At 39.6% G+C, this 14,557-nt stretch overlaps 1 protein-coding gene across 1 annotated transcript; it reads right to left on the bottom strand.

Moving 5' to 3' along the window:
- Positions 1-915: 915 nt before the first annotated feature.
- Positions 916-10,924, bottom strand: slc22a16 (solute carrier family 22 member 16). The gene is made up of 8 exons (XM_076084728.1): positions 10,881-10,924; positions 9,475-9,951; positions 7,798-7,915; positions 5,847-6,405; positions 5,013-5,140; positions 3,144-3,253; positions 2,573-2,672; positions 916-2,388 (listed from the first exon to the last, which is right to left on the bottom strand). Exons 1-8 carry the CDS (start codon positions 10,922-10,924, stop codon positions 2,194-2,196), a joined length of 1,731 nt encoding a protein of 576 aa, XP_075940843.1. The 3' UTR covers positions 916-2,193.
- Between the last annotated feature and the right edge of the window lie 3,633 nt (positions 10,925-14,557).

The following is a 14,557-nucleotide window of genomic DNA, read 5'->3' as shown; positions in this document are numbered from 1 at the left end:
TTTTTGGACTTTTTTAAGACTTTTCGACAGTATACCATGACTTTATTTCGACATGCTATACTATGACTTCTTTGGAAATATTATAATATGACTTTTATATGATTTCTTACGACATTTTGAAGCCATTTTTTTTTACTGTTTTTATTTTTTTCAACGTACTATAATGTGACTTTTTTATGGCTTTTCTTCGACATGCTATACTATGGCTTTTCTTCGACATATGATAACATTACTTTTTTACGACCTTTTTTGACATGTTATATACTATGACGTTTTTCGACACAATATACTTTGACTTTTTTCGACATTCTATTCTTTGACTTTTTTATAACTTTTAAAAAATGTTTTCGTATAAAAGTATAACTGCAAAAACAACCCAGCTGTTAGGGTTCAAGTGAAGGGCATAACTTAAGTTTTTCTGCGCACACATACACTGTATGCTGGGTGTGCAGCTGCAGAATTTTCTACTCCGAAGTTGAACACAGAGAGCTTGTTCATGTGCTGGGTGGTGCAGAGGTGGGGGCAGCGTGGACCTCCTCGTCAAATAGGAAGCTGTTAGTGTCGGTGGGCTGTTCCCAGATCTGCTCTGTATTCCTAGTATGACAAAAATAGATATCCCAGTTTTCCAGCACCATGTTGAACCCACCTTTGACAGACAGAGAGAAGAAGAAGGAGTTGTAGAAGAAGAAGATATTTTAACGTGCAAAAGAACTTGTAAAATAAGGTTTTCCTCAGTATCCCTTTAGAACTACAGTTGTTACAACATATACATAGAAAAAAAGATAGAATGTAAAAGGGTATAGTGTAGTAAAGAAGAGTGTTAGCTATTTAATTTATTTGTCCATAATGAAATAAAACAAAGAAAATATTAGTACAAAAAAGATCATACTGCTGATTCTAAAAATAAAAGTAAAACTGAGCACTTTTATTACCTGGTGATCACATGTCATCACTGTTGGGATATTCATTGATTTTCATGATTTTTTCCCCCCTTCATATTAAAGCGCCACACTGGTTTGATATGACACATAAACATGCTAGTAGTGTACTACAATATGCAAAGCACACTTGTGGTTTCTTTCTGTCTTTGGTCCAAACATCAGGAGATCACTTCTTTGCTCTTGAACATTCTGTAATGTAATATTACTCTATTTACATTTCAGCACCTAAACAGAATAAGCATGTATACAACTATAACACTAACTATTGTAGTTACTAACACACGCTCACGCACACACACACACACACAGACACACTCACATTACATAACAAAGTTAAAGCTAAGCTATGGCATCTTTAACAAGATGGAATTGAGGATACTGTCAAACTGAGTGTAAAAGTAAAATGTACAAAGGGTTATTTCACAGTGTTATTGTTTGGATCATGGAAATTAGATGTTGTGTATTGTGTGTTTAGAATAACATTGAATCTGTATGTTTTAATATTATAAGTGAGAGGTTACTAAGTTACAGAGCATATACTAATGCTCACTTCCTCTTAAAAAAAAATGCTAATTTCAGCTTAGTACAGCTTAGGTCATATTTTTGCAGTTCCAGCTATCTGTCCGATCAACAATGTTGTATTCGTAAAGTTAATCGATGAGAAAAACAGCTGAGAAAACAAAAGCAAACATTAAAATCATCATACAAACCATTCATACATATCAATCACATTTTCTGGTTCAACTTTGACCTACAGAAAGCAGTTTAGATGATTTGTTCACAGCTTGTCTCAGTGCCTAACTGTTGGTGTTTTCTTGTCACAGTACTCTCAGATCCCATCAGTTACTAAGTTGTCATAACTAATAGAAATCATGGGCAAAACTACATAACTAAGACTGAAGTTGTCATGAATAGAAACCATCCATTAATATCCTTCATGTTTCTTTGGTCTTGGACACACACATACACCACACGTGATTTTCTTTGTCATCAAATTCACGGACTGCTGTGATTACACTGTCTGTGACAGATTGTTATATAACTATGATCTGTATGCATGCAGAAGGGTTTTCGTAATGGCTCCGGACCTTAAAAGTGCTTCTGTTGGTCTCTTTGCAGAAATAAATACCCACAAAAACGACATTTTATAATCAAGCTTTTTTTCTTTCCGACAATCTAATAAATCATGTTGATGTTAATATTTCAGCTTTTGTGCATCAGTCTCTTGGGACTTTTAACAGTTCTATCTAACTCAGGCCTTGGTTTCCTGGTGGTTCATCTCCAACCCGTTTTCAGCTTCTTTATTGCCCAGGGCTGAGTCCTTCTTGCTGGGCTGGCATCCCAGAGCTTCAGCCTCTTCCAAAGTGGTTGTTAGAGGTTTGCCCAGTGTCTCAGGCAACAACAATGTCAGCACTCCGATAATGAATGCCAGGATTCCCACGATGAGCTACACAGGGGTAGTGATGAGTAAAGGAAAAATAGAATTCGTTAAAATTTGTTTCGAAGCCAAGATACCATTGTGGATAACTATGGCAAATGGGAACATGGTGCAAATATGACAGAATGGACAAGGAAATTCAACTTTAAATAATATCTGTTGTTTTAAGAGAACCAAAAGAGAAAATGTATACCTGTGGTAGGTAGACCCAGACATCAGCCAGGTACACGCAGAAGGGTGCCACCACACTGCCAACACGGCACATCATACTTCCACTCCCCACTGCAAGAGACCTGGAGGGAGATCATACCCAAAGTAAGCAACAACAGAGAGGACAAACTCAGTGATGTCAATGTACAGTCATGCGCCTACCACCACCACCACCACCACCACCAATATAAACAAGAATCAATTACAGAGAAGCAACATTACTTGTAAAGTGTACCATATATGCAGCTGCATAAACCTGTGCATGTATAATTCAAACTATGTTTCCCATTTCTTGACTTTTCTATGTTTCTGACATGAAAAGACACTGAACTAGCAACTTAAATGTGTCCATAATGATATTCTGTGGAAAGGGGTAAATCTACAAAAACATACAATGTTAAAGAGAGTGAAACTCTTCCTTTTTTGATTACTTATCATTCATTAGACTGTTAGTACCCTCACACAGTTGTAGACTATGATTTAGAAGGGGCCTCCCTGATAAACTGGAGAAACATTTATATGCAAAGACATCTCTAAAGAGACAAATCTCTTACCTGATGATGGTTGGGTAAAGCTCACAGGTGTACAGGTAGATGAGCCCAAAGGCAAAAGCGATGGCAAACTTCCCTATCATAGAGAGAACAATGGCCAGTGCATTGATGTCCTATGGAAAGAAGTCAGTTGGACAGTGAGAGGCAAGAACTTCCCATGTTTATCCCATGTTTCATAGTAAAGTAACCAGAAACATTGGTTTGCTCTTTGGTGAAACATTCACTGTAAAAACCTATAAATAAAATTCATCGGACCACTGACTCCACTAAACGTCAAGCTTTAAACAAGAGCACTGACTCTCTCACAGCACTCTATGAACTTAAGTTCATGCTGACTTGATTCTATTTTATCACATTTTCTTGTAAGTGAATTAACAAACTGAAAAATTACTATTTCTTCAGTCAGTTTAGATTTACTTCATTATTACACTTTGTAGCATTGGAACAAAAGGGAAAGAAAGAAAGAAACCATGAAGAAAACGACAACGCTGGAGTGACAGTGTTTCATATTTGTACATGTATGTATTTCATATGTGTTTATAAATAGTTTACAGTTTTTGTGTGTGTGTATCTGTGTGTGTGTGCGCATGTGTTTGTGTTTCAGTGTGTGTGTGTGTGTGTGAGTGATGTTTTTGGAAAGTGAAATGTTATCTAAAAAGCTCCAGCGCTTCTCTCACAAACACCTGGAGAACTATGAGTCAGTTTGTTGCTATGATGCAACAGCTACAGACAACACCTGCCTTCTTCAAAAAGAAGGAGGAGGCAGTGTGAGCCGATCCAGTCCAAAGAAGCTTTTTCTGAATTGTTGGTCTGAATCCAACAATCTTTATTTTTGTCTGTTTGTGTTTATCATTTTGTTTTTCTCATTCAATAATTAACTTATCTAACATCTCTGTGAAGCAGTTGGTGCTACGGCATGTCTGGCAGGGTACTAGTATGCAACATACTGTATGTAGCCACTTGTGGGCTGCTTGCATGGACACAGCCTCCTCTATTCAAAAGCAAGAGCACTCAGAGTAGCCAGTAGTAAAAAGGGAGACTGTTACCAGTACTTCCTGAGACAGAAGGAGGTTTCGACTGCAAAGATTGCATTACAAATCTTCAGAAACGTATGAAGAAACTTGCTCAACAAGTAGGGATAAAAACTCAAGCCCGGAACATGGTACTATGGTACGTTTGCCAAGGTAAGGTCCATTTGTCCACGTAGTTTACCAAAGGAAGTTACATACACTCTGTTATGTGAGAGTGAATGTTAGCCTGCACGTATTTCATTAAGTCGCGTCTTATTGCAGAAGTTACAGTGACACAAACAGAGAGAGTAGAAAGAAAAAAAGATATAACTCTGTCTCCATGCTGCTATTTTGCAGCTCACGCTTGTCGACCGCTCTGTTCAGAATGGCTTTCAATGTCAAAGGTCATATTTACTTGGACATTACACAGCAGCTGTTTGCCACCCCAACCATAAGCAGTACTAATTTGGGTCAGAGCTCAGAACACACATACTGGGAAATGCGTGGGTCATATATCAGAGTTCAAAAGTTAACAGTGGTCTAACGAGCCAGCTAACGACACAGACAGAAAGTTTGGAACAAAACTCTTGTTGCAAACTTTAATTTTGTAACTCATATTATTGATTTTCATCATGGGGCCACTAAGAACATGCTGGAGCCAGTAGTTTTACAACCCTAAATAAATAGTATTGATGTCTAAGTACACACTTACATTTTTTACACACACATACTGTCTTTTTCTCTCTCTCTCTCTCTCTCTCTCTCTCTCTCTCTCTCTCTCACACACACACACACACACACACACACACACACACACACACACACACACACACACACACACACACAGACTCTCAGTACGTACAGCAGGTACCACAATGATGAGCATACAAGCGACCCCGGCCAGGAGCAGAGCTGGGGCACAGGTCTTCTTCCGGCCAATCCGCTCCATTGCAAAACAGCCAATCAGATAAGAGGGAAGCTCCACTGCACCTGGAAACAGCCAATTACAGCAACTGTCGGTCAGAGGTTATCGTGGCACTGATACACTGACACGAGATATTCTATCTCGGGGACCTAAATAACCTGCATCTGCAATGATGGTGAAGCTCTGCCTTCCAAATGTTCTCCATAGTAAGTCCCCAAATTACATAAATGAGGATTATAATATATATTTCTAATGGGCATTAAATAAAGCACATTAAATCAGTGGTGTCTGTCTAGTATAAAGAGGAAAAAAGACTAATGTAAATACTGCATATCACCCACTGAATTTAAAAAATAAAATTCCCGGACATAACTAGTGGTAAACGTATTCAAGAAACCAAAAAAGCGTTTATAACAGTACAAATCATAATTTCTTTATCAGATAAAAAAACACAGGAAAACTAATAACTGATGGAGAGCTGATGTTTTAATTACTCAGAGGTAAACAAAACCAAACTTGAGAACAGAAATGATCTCACTGGCCACATGTGCAGCGCAAACAGACTGTCGAGTTAAAGCTGAGATTTGGTAAACAGACACAAACACACTTTGCATTTAAAACCCACATGTTGTAAAGTAGTACAACTGTTTCTCTACAAACACAAATATTCCTAGAATTGGATGACCAAAAGCAGGATGTTGTTGTACAGTATCATACCACTATTTACCTCCTTTTTTCATGCACATTCACACTCATCAGACAATCACTTACCAGCAAGGAAGAGGTTAATGTACTGGTTTCCTCCCAGGTTGACTGAGCCCAAAGAGAAGACGTAGTAGCCCAGACTGCCGATGAACCAGATGGCCCACACTATACATGTACGGCCAGCCATCCTCCAGGTGCTGAAAAGATCCAGAATGGACAGCTTCTTTTCGTGCTGTGATGGTCGCTCCTCTGCTTCATCCAGCAGAGCTCTGCCGTTCTCTCTTTCCTCTGGCTCCAGGAGTTCCTGCACCTTCAGCTTGCATTCAAGGCCGTTGAAGTGGGCTATTGCGTCCACCAGGGTCTGAGCATCCTTGTAACGGCCCTTGGCCATCAAATAAAAGGGCGTCTCTGGGAACTTCCAGCAGACGAGTAGGAAGGGCGATGTGCATGTGGAGAGGATGATCTGGTAGATCCACCAGACCCGCACCAGGTAACCTGTCAGAGCCACCACCATGACGCCAACAGCAAAGGCTGCATGCACGTGCATAGAGGTCCATGTGCGTACTTTGATGCCAGTGAATTCCGTGACGTAGACAAACACCACCACGAGGTAGCCACTGGACACCTGCCAAAAGCAGAGATGGGAAGGAGGAAAGGACGGACACGGATAAGAGGAAGAAAAGTGAAGGAGGATTGAAAGATAAAATGAGGAAAAGAGTCAGAGAGAGACAGCGATGAAGTCGTATTTAAAGATGAAAAGGGGGAGGAACACAAACTTATAATATGCATGCTTGCAACAGCATTAATTAGCCCTCAGTGTTCTTACCACATTGTTTGGTTGTAAAGTATTTAAGGACTTTAAATGATGCATGTCTTTTCTTTGGGCCACTTGTAACTTTTAAAGAGCAGCAGGCACTGTGGCCACAAGAAGCAACCACAGGATTAAGCTAAATGCTGAATGTAAGAGTAGCACAAGCAGCAAAGAATCCTAAAATCAGCAGCTAGTTGGCTAACATTAGCCAACTAGCTGCTCGTCCTAGTCAGACTGAAGCAAAGCCAAGAAATGTTCAAGGGTGAATTCATGACTTATAAATTAAAGTCTTCATACAAAATAAACTATATGTTGTTTGTCGTTTAAAAGTGACATATTCTTGCTTTGAAATGGACATTATTGCTTGCTCCAGATGTTCATGCCGTTTACTGGATCAACTCTTCCATTTGCATGCACATACACAGAACAAAAAAAAATCACAGGAAGATTTGTAATATATAGTTACATGTTGAAATATCTGCAACTTACAGGTAAACATGTTCAATGTTTTCTTTGTCAGATCTCCTTAAAGATTTTTTTTTAATTCTCTGTGTAATACGTATGGCAGTAATTAGGTGTTAAGTCCCTGTAGTACGAGCCTTCACTATCTGGGTCTATGTAAAAAACAACAGCTGTAGCTGAGGGGGGTTGGTAGAGACGAGTGCAACAGTGGACAAACTGTGGACAAACTGTGGACAAACTGTGAGGGTTCTTTCAGCACAGCTCACTGCCATGTGGACTAACCCTAACTTAGTGGCTCCCTTCCCTTGCCTTGTAAACATGCTGTTTTACGCACGTTATTTATCACTCTGTACATAAACACACCAATGGGGATAAACAAACATACAAAGACACTTCTACTTTTCCTGCTCTACAGCTGTTTACATTTTTCGGTATTTACATTTGTTTAACAGCTTGTAATCAGATGTAAATGCATATGCCATATTCATATAACATATATCTTTGATTAAATACATAGACACCAACCTGTGATATCTCAAAAAAGTTTTTCTTGGTTATGAAAAATGTGAGCAAATGTGGTGCTAATTTCGGATAATTTCTTGCATTTTCTTTTGGTATGCCTGTTATATCGTTCCACATGAATTGATATGTCAATTGCACCAACCATGATTGTTCATCGCATGAAAGAACACAGACCCACACGGATACACAACCGCATACAGTACATGCACACACTGAACTCACCATGGCAAGGAGGAAGCGAAGCACCAGAAAGATATAGTAGTTTCCAGAGAACGCTACAGACACCCCGAACCCAAACTGACAGAGGCTGGTGAACATCAGGATCTTCACACGACCAAATCTGGAGGAGAGAGACACACCCAAAGCAGGTAGCGAGACAAAGAGCAGGTGAAAGAGAGACAGACAGAGAGATAAAGTAACTGACTTAAGCAATTTGATTTAAAAAAAAAATGCTGCATTTAACCCATCTCTAGCTTATTGGGAGCTGTGGGCTGCTGAGAAGCACCCAGGGAGCAGTGTCTTGCTCAGGGACATTTCGGCACAGGACTCGTAGCAGCCAAGGATCGAATCGCCGACCTTGCGGCTGCCGGAAGACCCTCCCTACCCATTGAGCCTCGGCCGCCCCAGATCAAAAATCAGATCATAAAGATCATAAAAGATTATTTAATTGTCAAAGTTGTGTTGTGCTTTCAGTTGCAGCAGTCCATCAAACCGTTGCAATCAAGGTATTATTAGACCAACATTATGTTGATGGCATACAATATATTACATATTTTAATAAAGTTGCAGACAAAAAAAAGAACGCAATTTGTTTAAGCCACTGTGGTTCTGCTTTAAGACGTTAGCTGTGATGCTAGCATCGACTTTTTGTCGTAAATGTCGTAATATTCCCTCCCAACATTGTGTGACAAACCCTTCACTTAACAACGCACAGATTTGCCTCAATTCTTCTTGTACAATATCTAACACCAACATTCTTCAGCTCTGTGTTTAGAGTAGAACATAAAAATGGGATGGCACTTTGCCTTATATATAAGCAATATATATATAATATATAATTATATATAATCTCCTCTATGGAGGAGATTCTCCAGCACCTCTTTGCCTGCTCAATATAACTCACAGCCAGCGAAACTTGACCTCACAGTGTGATCAAGTGTCAGTGGGATCATCAGGATCAATATTTTTACATATGCTCAGCCCAAAAAGGAATTCAACCATTAGCCATGGTGGATGATTGGATAAGACCTAAACACAAGACCAGATACAGTGAGGTGTGATGATGATTTCCTCATCCATAATGACCACTGTTATTAAATGACCACATTTAATCCTTACTTCACCAGATGATTGGAAGACATCAAAGCAAGTGTACACTTGACCTACTTCAACAGACAAAAGTCCTACTTCCAAATGCAAACTACTTCAGTTATGGGAGAACTGTTTGGCTGGGTCACTTGATTCGTCAAAAAGCGTCCCGGGACACCATTTGTTTCCCTGGCCCTCTCATCTCTTCTTCTTTCCATCCTCATCCACACCAACCATCCACTTTTCCTGCCTGAAGGTCACTCTGATCCTCTCTCTCTCTCATATGCTGCATGCCCCAACGCTTAGTAGGCAACTCATTCATGTGCATACCACTGAGCATTAGAGACAACAGTATCATGTTTAATGTTGAGGCAGAAGTGCATCGATGTCTATTGAAGTTCTGACTACATGTGTGAAGGTTTATAAAGGCAGGCTCTCTACTACACTTATTTCCATGCATAGATAAAAATAACTTCCTTATGTGGTGAAACGCAATGTGTCTTACATGATATAATGTAGCTCCCCAGTGTGACTTCTCATTTTGCAATAAAGTACGCACCCCTCCTCCTCCATCCTGCAGCCCCTGCTTACCTGTCAGCAAGGTCCCCAAACAATAGCGCTCCGACTAGTACCCCCATCATGAAGGTGGGTTGGCACAGCTTGGCCAGCCACTCTTTCTCACACACCAAGTCCCAGTCCGTCACGATGCTTTGGTGCACTTCAGTGTGGTCGTAAACAAAGTTCCCATCGCAGGCTTTCACTGTTTTGTTGCCATCAAAGTCGTACGTAAAGTATTTTGGGTTGATGCGCAGGGCGCAGCGGCACCGGCTGAGCTCCCACTGTTCACCTTCAGTGGTCCTCACCACCAAGGGCCCAGTCCCCGACGTGAAGACTGGAAGGATGTCTTCCAGGCTAGATCCCGTCAGGTTACCGTACAGGACATCGGTGATGTTGCCAGGCACACTGCACGCAAAGTTTGGCGTCTGCACTAAGAAGACAGAGGCCAGGTAGTGGATCCCACAGGCTATGGCCTGGAAGACCGCGGCAAAGTACAGACATGCCTGGAATCTTAAAAGAAAGAAAATGCTTTAAAAAATATGCTGAAACCACAGCTGAAGAGGAGATGATGAGCGATTTGACAGCAATCAAACAGGTCTCCTATTTTAAAAGGTCACCAAACAACTCATTGTACACATCCATATAAAGCTCTGCCCAGTTGCGTAATAAACACAGGGATTAGTTCAAAACAAGTGAACATCCACTGCTTTGGATCTGATACAGATGTTGTGACAAGTTGGACTGTGGACAAGTGAAAGGATCTCACCCTTGACCTTCACATGCAGGCTAACGAAAATGTTCTTGTCTTGAAATGAAAGTTGTTCTTTTTAGCTACAAAACTGAAGTGTTTGAAAAACTACAATGGTGGTGGGAACAAATACATTTTGTTATACAAAAAGAAAAAATGCACAAAAACAAGTTAATTCGACATGTGCTCTGTGAGCAAACCTATTTAATAAATAAGTTAAATTAATTCAGCAATTCCATTTACTTTAAGGGAGAAACTGGAAAATGTGGTAAATAGTAACTGGCATGCTAAACTTTCCATTTTTCCATTTTTTTTACCTCACTTAATCATATAATTCAAAAAATTTACAATTACTTAAGTTATTTTACAAAAATCCACACACAAGTGAACACACAAGTTCCCCTGAGGTGAAAACTCAGGCATTGCTAAGCATTCAGATATGGTAGGAAAAAATAATAAAAGAATCCAAAAGCGTTCTGCACAAGTAAGGAAATGTAAAAGAGATGGTATCTGTTTGAATAAGCCTGTTAGCTCAGTGTTCGTTTTCAAAAACGCGTTTGTATCGTGGAATAAAAGTTGAGAAGTTAATATTCCAAAGCTTCCCAAATGTCTGTTGATGATAACAACAAACACCCGAATTAATTCACAAAACAAAGGATATGTGACAGTTTAGTAAGTCTAAATTAAGTACCTTTTGAAATGTCCGATCTCGTCGAATATTCTCTCTACGGTCATTTTCCTAACGAAGGGTCTGTGCGTCGAGGGTCCCCAGCGCAAAGTGTTGCTTTCACAGAGCGGACGGAGAAGAGCAGGTGCGCGCGGCCACACACGCACACAAACTTGCAACCACTCAATCAATCAACGGGGGAAAACTCTCCGTTATTGCTGGAGATGATGATGATGTTTTGGACCGTCACGGAGACTAATGCTATAAAAAAAAGCAAGCAATGTATTCTAAAGTTGTGTTTTTAAATTTCTGTTCATTTCAAATGTTGGCCAGGTTACTCTTGCCAACATTTTCTTTGACCGCACTGACCCTTCTAGTCAATCTCATACAATGAAGCAAGAGCACGGTGCTTTCTAGGAAGCCAGATTATGAATGAATACACATTCTGACCTAATCACAGCCTGAGGAGCTGCATGACTCTGACACCAAGAGGTCTGAAAGAATATATTTTGATTAAGATTTCTATATATATATGATATAGCTTCTTGTTGACATTGACATACATCTAAATAAATGTGGGGCTGAGAGCAAACTCCTTCTGTTTGCAAAAATAAAATGATTTTCTTGATGAGGCGAATAATTGGTCTGTGAAATAGAGATGCCCTCTGTGTGCATGTCAGTGTGAATTTGAATCTTTGCAAGTGTGCTACATTTGTGTTTCGTTTTAATGAACTCCCCAGTTAAGTGCCACCGTTTGCACCACATTTTTGATATGATCCCAGCCCACTCACACTTCTATGCACCAGATATTAGACAAATCAAAAAAAACACAGGCTAATTCCTGACACAAAGACCCCTTGTGAACTCCAGGGCAACCTCTCTTAGTCTTTGTATGTGCAAGGGTTCCCTTTGAAGCCTTTGACTAATGATTGATATGTGCAGTAGTTGTGGCTGTATTGACTTAATGCGCTTTCCCTTGACTGGATTCAGCAGGACTACAAACTGTGACAGTGTTTGCTTTCGCCATCGCGCCGACTCGCCATCTGCTCCACTTCGTCGAATGGGAAATAGTCAAACAGTAGAGGTGTAATTGAAATAGCTAATTAATGTAGACTGACAATTTATAATCAGTTTGCAAGTTTAGAATTAACAATCGGTCTTCTTTTCAATACTCAGTGTTTCAGGTGTAACATTTAAACATCAACAAATCATTCTTTGGTTTGATTAGCAGCCTTTTCTGGCCAACGGTTGGATGCCACTGGAAGTTTATTGGGTTTAATGGAGATAACAATTGATTAAATTATGGCACAAACACATTGTTGCCATAAATCAGACAACACAAGTAGAGCTATTGTCTGGTGTTAGACACTACAAATTGTAAAATCATATTAGTTTTTCATAATTGTACAGCTTACTATACATGTTATATATGCTAAATATAATATATGGGCTGTACCAGTATAATATATGGGCTGTACCAGGTACCACACTTGTGTGTGTGTGTATGTGTGAGTAGTAGTATTTTGGGCACCAATCAGCTGAAAGCAAACACTCTTAATGTGCACCTGCTCCTGTTACAACTGGCTGCTTCCCACTGAGCAATCCATGTCCATCCAATCCATATGTGATCTCCAATCAGAAAATATATATTTTACTAAGCAGATAAACCTATTTCAGTCCTGTTCAATCTAGTTTTACTTGGTGTGTTGGGAAACCTGTATGCACTACAGTACATATCAGAGGCCCTGCTGTTTGTTTGCAAGATTGCATCAGGTAAAACCCACCTGCAAGTAGCCGGCACTCTTTATCTTGAAATTCTAAAGCTAAAAAGGAAGTTTCTAACTGTAAAGCTCACCTCGCATTTTTATATAGCCTTTAGCCTTTAATCACACATTCACACACACCAAAAATGCCACTGGGCATTTGACTGAATGATTTGAGCCATATTGACATTGCAAAGATTTTTCTGCCAATCTAATCAATATGTTTTGTCATCAAAATCAAACAATACTTAAAGTTATTTGGTCAATGGGTCGATTTAGAAGTGTGCCTCTGCCGGACCTCTGTTTGATCTTTGCGCTGACTTCTGTGCATGGTTGAACGAAGAGCAGCCAGTGTATCAAGTTAACATAAATATCAATTACCGTTTGACCTACATCACTTCAGGCATTTACAGACTCACATTGTTTTGTAATGCATCCCATATGGAGGTGATGAGTGTAAATGACTAACCACTGGGTGGCGGTAGAGATTGTCCTGCTATCGTCCTGCTTTGAGTTCCCAGAACTGACAGCTGTAAATAGACTTGATAGTCTTGAATTAAAACACTAGGTGTAATTTGGGGTAATTTATACTCTATACAAACTGTTTTAATCCCAGAAAAACATATACCGTATATTTATTTCAATTATTTAAAAGGAATTCCTACACTTTTCAAAAGCAAAGTTACAAGGAAAACAAAAATCAGTCGACTAATTGGCATGTTGCTGCAGTTAATCTATTAAAACCAAGAGCACCAGTCATGTTTAGCCTTTATTTGAAACCTGGTACACGTTACTTGTATGCATACAAACGAAGCAAAGCCAAAAAATGTGAAAGCATGCTGTATATCCTTTAGAATGTGTTTCACCTTGTCACTGCGTCTCTCTCACAAATATATCTTTTGAGGTGTTCGTATGGTCCCCAAACCAAATTGATTGTGAAACTGATCAGAAAATACCAGTTCAATGCGTATCATTATGCTTGCATTATTAGAGAGGCAGGGGAAGTATCATTTCAACCCCAAAGAGGGCAGTGGAGAGCTAATTATAAGTCAATGTCCAATCGCAAAATATTACCATTGAGTCTGAAAAGCAGAAAGAAGGCTGACATATTATTATCCTGCATTGGTTTTCTTCGATTTTAGCCATGTTAGGACGCTCTGTAGCCAGGCAAATCCACTTTGGTGAGCGGTGGTTTTCTTCATCCGAAATGAATCCATTTGGAAGGCCACATAAATTACATGTAGAATACATTATCAATAACATATTTAATAAACAGGCTGCACAAGAAGGATTGCTGATTATTAATTGTTAATAAATAATGGATGAGTTAGTGATCGTTGGAGGGGAATAAATGTCAAAGTAGTAGAGGCAACTTGAGAAGACGAAGAGGCCCAGTGTTGGCTTACACATTCCCTTTTGGAGAATTACTGCCAAGGAAAATAAAACACCGAAGTTAGTTTCAGTAAGTTGCCAGAGATTATAAGAACTAACTGATTAGTGTTAGTAACAGGAGAAGTAATACAGGAATGCATATAGTACTGGAGGTAACACCTATAAGCTATAGGAGTAATGATTAAATGTGTTTTATTTAGTATGGTGAATGAGAACTGCTACCAACAAAAAATGTAAACATTGGTCAGAAGATGATCCTTGAAATAATAATAATATTATTTTTCATATCTAATTTTTATAAATTTTGCAGCTAAAAAAGAAAAGTATGCAAATCAAGGCTGAGCTGTCGCGATTGGTGAGAGCGCCGACTTGTTTGCAGATGCAGAAAGAGACCTATACATGGGCCCGTGGTGCTGGCCCTGCCCATATCTAGAGTTACACAGTAACCCGAGAGTCTGTTGGGGCGGGAGAGGCAACCCGAGGGAGGGAGCAGAGCAATGTGTGTGTGATATGGGGCTGACAGAAAGAAAAAGAAAGCAATTAAAA

Source organism: Anarhichas minor, unplaced genomic scaffold (assembly GCF_050575085.1).
Source record: "Anarhichas minor isolate MPS153535 unplaced genomic scaffold, ASM5057508v1 ptg000136l, whole genome shotgun sequence".
In the NCBI taxonomy this organism is placed as follows: Eukaryota; Metazoa; Chordata; class Actinopteri; order Perciformes; family Anarhichadidae; genus Anarhichas; species Anarhichas minor.
The sequence above is the reverse complement of the archived record's forward strand: the minus strand, read 5'-3'. Positions and strand labels throughout refer to the sequence as shown.